This window comes from Sprattus sprattus (genome assembly GCF_963457725.1).
Source record: "Sprattus sprattus genome assembly, chromosome: 16".
In the NCBI taxonomy this organism is placed as follows: Eukaryota; Metazoa; Chordata; class Actinopteri; order Clupeiformes; family Clupeidae; genus Sprattus; species Sprattus sprattus.
The window spans coordinates 12,649,365-12,662,951 of record NC_137914.1 but is presented as its reverse complement, the minus strand read 5'-3'; the positions used below and the strand labels follow the sequence as shown (position 1 = coordinate 12,662,951).

The 13,587-nt window shown below is 46.1% G+C and overlaps 1 protein-coding gene across 1 annotated transcript in view; it reads right to left on the bottom strand.

Moving 5' to 3' along the window:
* nol4lb (nucleolar protein 4-like b) overlaps positions 1-11,840 on the bottom strand; it is a gene marked incomplete at both ends in the record, with an annotated part of 75,906 nt that extends 64,066 nt beyond the window's left edge. The window contains one exon of the mRNA XM_080853665.1: positions 11,505-11,840. Within this exon, the coding sequence (XP_080709791.1) occupies positions 11,505-11,840 (336 nt within the window). The remainder of the gene's footprint in view (positions 1-11,504) is intronic.
* Between the last annotated feature and the right edge of the window lie 1,747 nt (positions 11,841-13,587).

Below are 13,587 nucleotides of genomic sequence, written 5' to 3'. Positions count from 1 at the left end.
AGGATGGGCACAGGGGAGGATGAGCACAGGGGAGGATGAGCACAGGGGAGGATGAGCACAGGGGAGGACGAGCACAGGGGAGGACAGTGACAGGCCGGCGTGGGAGCGACGCTAAATAGAGCCACCTCCTCGCAGTCACACACTGTCCCGGAGGCCGGAGAGGTCAGGTCTCATAACGGGCACCATCACCCACTGTGTGTTTACAACAGATAGAGAAACAGAGGAGGGAGATGGAAATACATGTAGGTAGAGCAAGAGAGAGAGAGTGAAAAAAGAAAGAAAGAAATGAAACTTGGCCAGGCAGGAAGAGAAAAGAGAGGAAGAGTGAAAGAGTGAGAGAGAGTGAGAGGGGAAGAGTGAAAGAGCGACATAGACTGTAGACATAGACTGACATTCAAAGGGGTGGTGGAAAACAAAAGAAGAGGGAGTGAGATAAAGGCAGGGTGGGGACTTAGTGTGTGTGTGTGTGTGAGTGTGTGAGTGTGTGTGTGTGTGTGTGTGTGTGTGTGTGTGTGTGTGTGAGGCAGTGGTGTGTGAGGGGGGTGTCGCCCATGTTCACAGCCCTGAATATCTGTTGTAAATGTGACAGCCAGTCACAGTTTATGGGCCAATCTTGCCGAATGGGCGCGTCGATAAACAAACTGATGGGTAAATGATGGAGCCTCGGCGGCAACAGCACTGGAGGCAGCCGGCTTGGGGGACAGAGGTGGCGGCTAACCCACATCTGCTCCAGAGGTCCAGAGGGGGAACCACTCACTCTCACACACTCTTTCTCACACTCTCTGTAACACTCTCCCTTATCTTTGTATCTGCCTCTCTTCAGTTTTCCTTTCTTTTTCTCACTCTCACTCTCTTTCTCCCCATCCCATTTCATAACCACTCCCTTCTGCTGCTGCTGCTGCATTCACTCCTTTTCTGCTTCGCTCCCTCTGCCTTGGCCATTCAGTCCATATTTGACATCTTTTAGTCAGAACCAGCGCCACTCTTCAATAGAAAAATCCGGTATTGGCCAGACACTCTGGAGCTAAATTCCTCTCTCTTTTATTAATTTCGAGTCGCTCTCACAATCTCCCATTTGACTTGGTAAAATGCAACAGAGCCTTAGCTTCTCCTGGTGGCAGATTAATATACCAGATAATCACAGTGGTGCGAGTCTATAAGTTAATATCCTGTTTGAGTCTGTACTCTTCTCCCTCAGAGCTGCCCACACAACACCAACTCACATACTAAACAAACAGCCAGATGACTACCACCATAAACTAGTAATAATAATAATATTTTATATATGCATACATATGGGTATGAATGTGCATGTATAAGTGGCATCAATCAACAAATAAATCAGTCAATCCTCCTGCCTGAGTTATAACAATAATAATAATAATAATAAAAATAATAATAATAATGTGTAGATGGAGCAATGCCCAAGTGAGAAGTGGAGCTCAGCTAATTATCTGACTGTGTTGACAACAGGAGCAGAGAGGGACCGCACTGTGCAAGGGAGGGGGCTGTATCTCTCTCTGTGTGTGTATCTGTGTGTGTGTGTGTGGGTGTGGGTGTGAGTGTGTTTGTGTGTGAGTAGAGTGGGGGTGCTGAGGCTTGGTGGTCCTTTGTCCCACTGCAGCAACCTCCCCAGAGATAGATGAAGAAAAAGAGAGGACCAGAGGTTGCTGCCAATGGATTCAGCATCACACTCACTCTCTCCTTCTCTCTCACACACATGTACAGGATATGAGGGAGCAAAGTAAGTGTAAGTAAAAGTGTGTATAACCTGGAAGGTTTCGAATGTCAGAGGACTCTCAAGCTGAATTAGAAAGCTGTTAAAACACACACTGAGTCTTGACTGAAAGGGCAGAGCATAAGCCCCAAACAAATGTGCTGTGCATACGACATGACAAAATCCAAAACCCACCATCTTCCATTAAAAAAAAATCTTAGGAAGTGACAACGTGACAAGGAAAGTATATCTGTGTCTGATAGAGTGTGCGTGTTGAGTTGTCTGTGTGTGTGCGTGTGTGTGTGTGTGTGCGTGTGTGTGTGTGTGTGTGTGTGTGTGTGTGCGTGTGTGTGACAGAGTGCATACACATTACACACACACTTCTTTCTGCGTACCTCCTCATTCTTGTTAAGGGTGTGGGATGGGGGACTCAAAAGACATCTACGCAGTCAATTAAAAAGCTGTGTTAATTTCTCCATAAAAAGGACTGCATAAATAGATCCCTCCTCTCCATGGCAACCAGATGGATGAAGAGAGCGAGGCGTTTTGTGGCCACAGGAGGGGAAGGCGTTCACCCTCGACCTCCACCAGAGCAGTGCAGAGCAGCAAAGCACTGTGGAACAATAAGTCCAGGTTTATCGACCAGAGTAAAGCTCCCGTTTTAAAAAAGGGAACAGGAGAATGCAGGTGATGACCTAAAAAGACTTTTTCTATTCCACAGAACCTGTCACGAAGATCAACACAACACGGCCTCCAGCCCTGTAGGACCACAGCAGTTGTTGCTGTATTATGGGTGGAAATGTGTGAGTGTTTCTGATATTTGTCTGTCTATACATAAAGATTTGTGTTTGGTTCTCAAGTAATGTGTGTGTGTGCGTGTGTGTGTGTGTGTGTGTGTATTCTGGCACATTTACTCCGAAATCTCCAGTGTGTTCTCTGTGGAGGAGTGACACAAACACACATATAAAGGCATATAGACGACAGGAGCAGGACGAAAACAGAACGACCAGGAAAACAGAGCAGTACTTCATTAGAACTGCTTAATATTTTACACCAATGAACAATGCTTAAGGCAAAACGTCTATCTCTGGAAAGTATGTCCAAGGACTAAGAACAAAAAAACAAAACACCTTTCATTCCTGTCCAGAATAGAAAAAAAAGTCTAATTTCATTTTGTTATGTTTTGTAACTAATAATACTCATTTGCTGTGTGCGTGTGTTTGTGTTTGTGAGTGAGTTTTTGTTTGTGATTGTGTCTACATGTATAGCCATTAAGAAGTAACATGTCAATTCTCATGTTGACCCGGTCCACACAAAACAGCTATTACATATCACCCAGCATAGAGAAATCTACAACTGAAAGAAATCAAATCTACAACAAAAGACGAGAGAGAAAATTGCAGTGAAACAGACAATTATGTCCTCTGTCTCTCCACACACAAAGAAAGCTGACAGGTCAGTGGGCATTTATGAGGCCATTAGCATTAACAAAATTGTTGAGTTAGTATCGACCTGGCTCCAGAAAGACCACCTCAGCATCTGCATTTGAAAAGAAAGGTTCCCCCAATTCTACCTATGAAAACTGCACACTTCTTTAAAAGAAGTCTCTCTCTTCTTTCTCTCTCTCTCTCTCTGTCTCTCTCTCTCTCTCTCCTTCTCTCTCTCTCTCTCTCTCTCTCTCCTTCTCTCTCTCTCTCTCTCTCTCTCTCTCTCTCTCTCTCTCTCTCTCTCTCTCTCTCCTTCTCTCCTTCTCTCTTTCTCTCTCTCCTTTGACCCACTGCAACCTCCCCAGGTGAAGGAAATATCAGAGCCAAGGGTTGTTGGCAATGGATTCAGCATCACACTCCCTCTCTCCCTCTCTTTTTCTCTTTCTTGTGTTCTTTTCAACCGTTCCTTCATGTGCCTCCTACTGGTGGCCATCACTGATGTCGTGTACCCATTTTCTTCACTGTAGGTTGGAGTGAAGTATGAGCCTGGTAAATGGTTGAGCCCCTCTTTGTCACATTCCCGGGAGCCAAATGCACTTTCACAGCCTGAGAACAGCCCTTTAGTGTCATCACACACCATATGGACAGGCTTAGCACAGTCCATCACACACTCACGGACATCTATGCTCCACAAACATGGAGAACGTACAGGGAATCTTCACCAAGCTTAACCTGTCCACCTACTCGACCAACTGAAATGAGAAATGGGCTCTGACAAGAGATCGAACATTGTAGAAACCAAAGTATATTAATGTGTCCATCTACAAGGAGGCGGCGTTATCTAGGCTAGTCCTCATGAGTGGGTCAAAATAAGAACAGGACAGGAACATTTCAAAGCTAATAATCTAGCGCCAGTTAAAAGCCAATACAGGTCCCACCAGGGATGGCAGATGATTTGGGCACAGTACTTTATTTATTATTATTAAGAGAGTGGCCTGGTAACCCAGTAACTATAGGTAACTGAAATACAATTTGCAGAGCCACAAAGCCTCGTTTGATGGATGTTTAAGTGGAATGAAAAAGATAGAGAGGATCTTTAAGTGACTAACCCTGAACAAGGCATGTCTAAAGAAGAAGAAAAAACACAAACACTAATCAATAAGAGCACACCTAAAGGATAGCTGTGTGTATGGTAGCGATATTCATCTATTGTTAGTACACGTCTTTACTGCCTACACACACACACACGGCTCAATTTACTGACATAGCACAGCCAGCTCAGGCAAAAATGTCTAGTTATCCAATTACCCAGTAAAGCTCCCACAGACACCAAACACTCCAGACAAGTTCAAGGCTCACCCAGTTGCAGGTCTTCCAAATATTTTCAGCTGAAGATCAGACAACCTCAACAAACATGTATATAAAGACACCCCAACAAGCCCACACAAGCATACACATATATAAAAAACACACACTAACACACACACACACACACACACACATACACATACACATACAAACACATAAACACACAAACACATACAAACACATAAACACACAAACACATACACACTAGCACTGTCAAAATGTGCTCTAAATTCCCTCTAAAACTAACACACAGGTTTGAATCATTAGAATATCTATCTTTGGGCATTACGTCCATTGGAGCGCAAACCAATACAACTTGGGTACTAGTGCTGGGATGGTAGGTAAACTGCAGCTTACATGGCTTGCATACAGCTTCATTCTTCAACTTCATTCTTGAGGTTCCACAATTTTGACGTCAACTGTACTGACCGAAAGTATTTCCAAACTGGGCTTTTAAGACTGCCGAATCACTGCAAATTACTCTTTCTGTGGCCTGGTTAGGCTATGAACTCTCTGCAATCGTTAGCACACAGTTGGAGTTGGATTATTCGCTCTTTGTACTTGGCCTACACTTCATTTACAATCAATGAAAGTGACGTTGTGTGACTCCTGTCTGTCATGCAGTGCAGCTGCCGTACTGTCGCTTTTTTACAATTCGATTATATAATTGAATTTAGAATATTCATCAACACACACACTCACATACACACACACACACACACACACACACACACACTAATAGCTATGATGAAATACTACTGTATTGGAAATTCTTCAAAATTCAACATCTCTGAGCAAATCAGTATCATAGCTGCCTTATTCAGCCACGGGAAATGGAAATCTTCAATGTAAGCCTGTGAAGAAGCTCAGAAAACAGAATATAAACACACAGGCTGGCCTGTCCACGCACACGCACACACACACACACACACACACACACACACACACCTACACACTGCACCCTCCAGCACACTCCCATGTAACTGAATCCACTTCATTTGGAGAGGCGCGGGTAGAGGAAAGGGACAGTGTGCCCCTAGGACACAATGCTGTTTCAACAACCAATTTGACCCGCACATGACTACATATGTGTGTAGGCGTTTAGCCAATAAGCTAGTTAAGAGGGTGTGTTTGTGTGTGTGTGTGTGTATGTTTGCAGTAATGGTTTCAGTCTAGGGGGCATACCTGTGTCATAGGGATCATCCAAAATCTTCATTGAAAATTTGATCATTTTTGGGACAGCACAGAACGCATTATTGAATACCGTACCGTAAAATAGATCTGTAAATATTGGTTTCGTCCAACAACAAATAAAGACACAGATAAACCAATATAATTAGTAGAATAATCCCTACAAGCAACAATGATGTCTTGTGTTTTGCTCTCAGTATAGCTCCTCTCTTTTTTCTCTGCTCTTCCATCTCTTGCTCTCTCTACCTCTCTTTTGTCCTTTTTCTCTTACTCATGTCTTCCCTCTATTCCTTCTGTCCTTCTCCCCTTTCTACTCCTTCTCTTCTCTCCTCTCGTCTTCTCTCCTCTCCTCTCGTCTTCTCTCCTCTCCTCTCGTCTCGTCTCCTCCCCTCTCCTCTTCCAGTGCCTCCTTCTGTGTTTCCCCCCTCTTACAGTGGCCCAGGACTCCCAGTAACACAATTACTGCCAGAGAAGGATTTACAACCCAACAGCAAGCAGATACCAGTCTGCACACACACACACACACACACACACACACACACACACACAGACGGGGTCAGGGGTGGTGCGTTAGGGGTGGTATTAGGTCTGTCTATGTAGTTGTAGTGTGAAGGAAGAGCACACCCTTCTGACTGCCAACATGGTGTGTTAATATTGCCCTGTGTTCCATTTTGGCCTCTTTCCAGCTTTATTTTATCTGCAGAAAAACAATACATTTCATGCTTCTGTTGCACAATATGAATAAATAAGAAAGTCATGTAATCCACACTATATATTACAGAACATCTTTGAATTTTTTAAGAATATAGCTCTCCCCATAACAAAACAAATACCTGCATATGTTACCAGTGCAAGCAATTGTTATATCCCCCTCTCAAAACAAAGCTACAAAAAACACACAGACCTAGGAAAAACTGTGCCCTCAATCAGCCCTTCCACAACCATCATCCCCCAGCCTTTTAAGGCTCTCACCTGCTCCTCTACCTGTCTTCAAATCCCATCCACTGATTGTGTGTGTGTGTGTGTGTGTGTGTGTGTGTGTGTGTGTGTGTGTGTGCGAGAGAAAGTGTGTGTAAGGGGAGGTTGTGTTGGGGTTGAACTCAACGCCTGCATCCTGCTCTGTGACATTTGAAACTCTCCAGGCAACACCACAAAGCCAGGGCCAGAGGGGTAGGGGTGCGTTTGTGTGTGTGTGTGTGTGTGTGTGTGTGTGTGTGTGTGTGTGTGTGTGTGTGAGGGGGAGGCAGACTGAGGTGTCTGTGACAAGGCCAGTGCGAGAGGAGACCACAGAGGGATGGGGGCTACAAAGGCACACACGTCCACACATTTGATCGGAACAGAGAGAGAGAGTGAGGGGAAGGTTGGACAGTGGGGGACGGCCAGCAGGTTGGGCGCTTTGGGTCTGGAGTCAGCTGGGCCTGAGTAGAGGAGAGGAGAGTGTCTATGAAATCAGCACTGCACTAAAGACTATCCCCTGACTAGTCAATGGCAGTGTCTCAAAGGAAATGCAAGAAGACTAAACACTGGCAAATAAACCCAAGCTTTATGCGCGGAGGTTTACAGTCGACTTTACCCACCGCCTCTCAGCCCTACAGACAGCCAGGCAGAGGAGAGAGAACGCATGGCTACTCACGCCCAGGTACACATGAAAACAAGTGCATAGGAAAACACTAAATACCAAAAACATTGAACCATCATACATATCTGTAAACATGTAAACACTTGCCCAAAAGCAAGCACGCCCACACACATACACACACACACACACACACACACACACACACACACACACACACTTGACCGCCATGACACCAGCTCTCCATCTCGGAGGGGAGCCAGTGGCCCCTGGCTCACCCCGGCCCAGCCGGCCCTCTCAGCAGCTGAGCAGACGCGTGTGGGCTGGGAGAGGGCGGCAGCGGGGGGAGGCCAGCCCTGCGAGGGTTCTGCCAATTCACGTCAATTTAGCATATTTATTTCGGCAGGAGGGGGGCAGCCTTTGAGATTATAGAGATCCCAGGACTGATATGGCCACTGGCTGGGTGAAGAGGGGGGTGTCAATTAAGTTACCCCTGCAGGCCCACATTACTACCCAAACCGCCGATACATCACTGCCAACCAAACCAAAGCCAGAGGACACACACACACCAATCTCACGCTCATAAACACATGCACTTGCTGATACCTTACTGTTCCCTACCGTATCCTCATGCTAATTGTCTGCCCCAGCGCAGGCTTGTACAGGGGGGGGAGGCCAGTGCTGATGTCAGCGGTGATTGATGCTCATGTGACAGGAACAAGACGGCGGGGCCCATGCGCAGCGGGGCCGCAGACGCTCATGTGACCCGCGGGGCGGACGAGCCAAGCAGAGCGCTGCCAGCCAGGACGGGAGGCCAGCCGCACAAGCGCCGTCTGCCCGGGGAGGGAACAGAGCACAACCCCACCCCCACCCCCGTCACCGTCTGCTCCACGGGAGACCGTTTCTGACGGGTGTCTGGTGCCTACACGCCAGAACCCACAGCTTAAGGAAATGGATTAAAAAAAGAACTAAAAAAAAAACGGGTCTGCTCTACCTCTTGGCCAATTTCTATCTTTCCTTCTTTCTTTTGCTCCCTGTCTCCCTCTCCATTTCCCCCTCACCCGATCCTTTACCTGACTCATTCTGCTGTGCCGGTCATGCCTGTGGGATGGGTTGACTGGCAGCCTCTAAGCTGGGCTCTGGATGAGGAGGGAGGAAGCAACAGTTGATGGGAGAGTGCTTAACTTGCTCTTACACACACAAACATTGCGCACACACACACACACACACACACACACACACACACACACACACACACACACACACACACACACACACACACACACACACACACACACACACACACACACACACACACACACACACAGGGCTGCCTGTCTGCCTGCCTCTGAGCGCCCCATCCAGTGGAGGAAAGAGGCGAACGTTGAGGGGCTATTAATAGTGTCCGCTGAGACGCTGGTGTCAACTGCATGTGATGGCTGCGCTGGGTGCCTGCTTCCTCCTGCCTGTCCTCTGCTCACGCCGAACTCTTCCACCTGACTGCTGCACCACCTCTCCATCTCCCACCCCACCCCACCCCACCCCCCCCCTCTCTCTCTCTCTTGATCTATCTATCTATCTCTCGCCCACTTGTTTCTTTAGCACAACTGTCTCTGTCCCTCCATTGCTCCATTCTAGGGTCCAAATTATTTGTTTTGCTTTTTCTTCTCATCTTTTTCTCTCTCTTTCTCGCCTTTCTCCTATTCACCACACATTCACCGCACACATTTATTTGTATTTCTTGAGGCTTTCTGCCGTTTATTGAAATGAGCCAGTGGTGGTTGACAGGAAGTGAGTGGGAGAGAGAGATGGGAGTGGGATCGGGAAATGACCACGGGTCGGGGGCGGCTCCGGGTCCCTGTGGGCACTTGGCACTTGCCACAGCCCCCCCTCCATGCTTCCTATTTATCTCAGTGGTGCTCCCCCTCCACCTGTTCTACGCTCTCCCGTGGCCCCTTATCATCTCATCCTGTACCACCATCATTGCACTCACTGTTATTTTCCCCGGCTAAAGGTCTCTAAAGGTCATGCCGGATGACGACTCACTTTGTCCTCCTTCCATGAGCACCTACTTGGAGTGCTGCTCTTGCTCTCTCTTTTCAAAGCTTATATTTTGTGTTGTACTGTCTCATTCTGAACCATTTCCTGTGCAATATTTCTGGCTTGGATTTAAGTGTTTGTAAGCTTCAGAAACACACTTTAAATAATGGCAAAACACTTAACACATGTTTCAAAGATATATTGTTATCTTCACTGCTGTGTGTAGCTCTGTCTGGGTGTATTTCCAGAGAGTCTGCAACTCCCAAAAGACACCTTTCTGCACTTCTGAAAAGATAACAAGCAATAATCTGAAAATGTCTAGACTCCCCCAACTGGGGAATGAACACTACAAAAAACTGGCAGACAAAATGTAAGACCCGATGCCTCAAAAAAGGAAGAGAGGTGTTAAGACACACACACACACACACACACACACACACACACACACACACATACACACACACACACACGCAAATACATGGTTTTACGACTGGTACACAGCCTGGTGTTTGGACCCTACGTGGTTCCCTAATTCAGGTCTCCTTCATCCACTGTAGCATACAAAACTGCACACCTCCACACAAGCATACACAGAACTAAAGACACAATCACTCGGCAGAATCAGCACAATCTGAAGCTCAACCACTCTCAAATCAACAAATATGAACACAACACATAAGAAATCAACATGACATTTTCACAAAACAGTGTCCTACTTCAACAAGCATTTGGTGAACGGTCTCATACATGCAGTAACCAGCATAGAACGGAACAGGATAGGATGTTTTACCACACCTACAGAAGACATCCACCACACCTGTAGGACTGCCAACCCTTAAAGCCACATAGTGAGTGTGTGAGAGAGAGAGAGAGAGAGAGAGAGAGAGAGAGAGAGAGACAGAGTGAGTGAGTGAGAAAGAGGCAGCCCCATTCATTACATTCAGAAGGCTTAATTGAAGTCCATAATGCTGGGGGGTGATAGGAGAGGCAAAGACAGGGGAGGGGAAATTTAAAACAGATTTTCAGAACACCCTCTTTAAATCTAGGGCATGTACTTTGTCAATGAATAAGCGAAAAAGAAAAAATAGAGATCCATCTTCCCACACAACTGAAATATCTGTCACCTTTGCACTTGTTCTCTGCTCTGTCCATTAGGCAAGATGGCACAGCACTGCTGACTATGTCACACAAAAGACATGTGGCTTTGATGGGCAAACCATTTCATAGGTCTACAGAGGGTATCTCCGCCATGGAGCCCATCAGATGGGGGAGTGGTATGAGGACCGGACTCTGACTGAGGATGGCAACTCAGGTGGGAGAAAGTGAACCTTTTCCAAACACAAAGAGCCACTCAGACTAAAGCTCTCCCCATGTCTTTAACAAACGGCAGAAGTGATATATAAATGTTTGATAGAAATTGCTAAAATAGCTTAATGGCGGACCATAAAACAGCAACAGGCAATGGCCAGTGCACGACCCCTCCGTGACCGACCCATCAGAGACAAACCTCCGCTCGGGAACACGGATTTAGGCTAGATTTAAGCACTGCAGGACAGTTCTGCAATAATTTACAATAGCCTACTTACTGAAAGTGTATATATTTATATTGCGAGAAATAACTTTTTTATTAAACAAAATTACGCGAGAAACGGCCCAGCATGTTACATTTGGGAAGGTTGCAATCGCGCACGGAAGGCGTCAAAAGCACTCTTTCGCCCGTGATCCTTCCAACATGGCACACCTCTCCATCACCAGGGCAGACACGCACCCTCACTGTACGCACACAATCCAACTAATGATTAAACACGGACAAGTGATATGTAGGATGAATAGTATATTTTACACGTTCGTTTTTGCTTCCAGTAAGATCTACTCAATGCAACTGAATGGCAGAGGCATATGCCATACATAAATAACTGAAGACTTTCATTATTTGGGGCGGCACTAGGTGATGCCCGTGGTAGAAATTACGGGGCATGAGAAACTACAGGACACTTTCAAGGAGTCGTAATATCAAGTGTGTGAGACAATGCTAAAATTGAGAGCTGGGAGTAACTGACAGCGTACCAGTTGCACGGTTTCCCTGAAGGGGGATAAATGCCTCTGTATTTGCATATAACCAAATAAAAGGGTGCGTGTTTGCCTTGTATGCTATTGTGTCAAAAGAAAATACACTTCTACTAACCGTTGCCTTGATGGGGACGTACAGGACAGGTCTATCAGAGCCTCCATTCGCATTCTGGTCCTCAGCGCTTTCGACTTGAAAACCCTTGGATTTCACCCAGAATTTAAATTTGGCGTTGATGTGGTTGCTGTCGAGGTAGAGGCCATCTGAGTCGTCGCTCTGCGTGATGGTCTGGATAATTTTGTTGTATTTTCGCCGGGTGACTGTCTTTGTTTTACCCGAGTCACCGTAAGTCCGGAGACACCAGTCCTGAAATTCACCGAACATCTCTCCTTCGGACACAACGGGGCTCTGGCTCCGCTTCGCTGATACCACGCTCGTTTTTTTGGTTGACATGGCTATCTCCTTCCGAAAACCCCAGCCCTTCAAACTGAGAGAACGGAATTATAGATATTTCGGTGTACAGCGCCTTCTGCTATCCCTAAATATAAACTAAAGTGTTATGGGAGAATATCTCGCGTCACTAGTCTCCTTATCCGAACAAAAAAGAAATGGTTGCCTATCTATAAAGATTTGTGAACACTCACACCTGTTTGCGGAATCGTTTCGCCTCCTGTCCCAAAGGATGACAAACAAATGTCAGACCCACAAGCCTACCCTCCGCTGAGGAACTGAGAGAAGGGGCTGTCCTACAAAACGGGTATCTCCCACCTGTGTCTTGTTGGTCTTCTGACTAATTAGGTCGGCCAGCCGTCTTTTCGAAAATCTGAGGGTAAAGGTTACGCTTTGGTAAAAGAAAATAACGGAGAGCGAACCATGGATAAAGATAACTGTGTCATGTTATTTACTAAATTCAAATTCTGTCGATTGTCCGGCCGTTGAGTGTGGAATAAACGCCGGTGCACAGAGTAACACGAGCTGTGCTGAATAACCTGCGTTCACCCCCACTCTTTAAACTCCACCTGATGTAGTCCACCTGTTAGAATCGTAGGGATACGCTGCCTGCCCCGAATCGCCCACAATCTTCTGTGAAGCTTATAATGCGAACCTGGCCAGTTCTTGAATTCATTTCGAAAATGACACAAATCCGGACAGTGCTACGTGATCTGGGGACGGTTTGTGGTCTGTTCCACCCCTCAGCGCACCCTGTGTTGCTGGGACTGGGTGCGCGCGATACAGGAAGTAGGCTATACGCTATCACTCGGCGGTAGCCTAAATGAAAATGAAGCAGCGTGGCTGTCCCATGAGGTGGAAGAGATCTTTATACCAAACGTCACTACCAAAACTTCGTTAGCCCTTTAGCAGCCTGGTTTGGGCTGAGCGCCACTCAAAACAAAAACGAATACGCCTTATAAAGCGAAATTTAATTGCTAATCATATCAGTTATCATTCAAATGAAATATTTAAACCTTTTTGGTTATTCGACCCGAATTACGAAGGGAATAGCATTGAAATTAGGGTTGGCTTTGTTCAACCGGTGCGCGTGTTTAAAGTCTGAATAAGTGCCATCTTCTCTCCGCTCTTGGCTGCAGCCCCTCCAGCCCCCTGGCCGTTTAACAGTGGTTTTGCGCTGTGCTGTCAGTTGCTGTCGTGGCCCCGTCTGTGGGCCAGATGCGGTCTTGAAATCACTCAAGCAAAGCAGGCACACAGAGCTGATATAGCCCACTTCGACACAAAAACAAAGAGTCTCCCCAAAAATACACTCGAGCCAAACGTGCTTTAGGTGGAAGGCTAATTAAGACAAGAGTGATTCCCATTCATTGTCTCATGCATATTCTTCATTGATTGTGTGTAGTGCGTAATAATTGATGGGCACTAGAACAAAATTGGACTGAAAACGATTGTCTGTCTGACTGGAGGGGCAATCTTAGCCCAAAGGTGGAAACACCTAACAGCCATTTTATCTCCGACAGGGATAGTTATGCTTTTCATTTCCCATACAGTATGGATGCAAAAAGCATCTTTACATGCATTCATTCATTCGAAATACAGCTGATCTAGTGGACTGTCACTAATTATTCAATTTAAGATTCAATTTGAATTAGGGGTCACTTCTAAACTCCTTCATGTGAAAATATATGTTGTGGAGACAGACAGCTTCATAGAAATTAAGATTGATATAATTCTAGTTCTCATTGCCCTG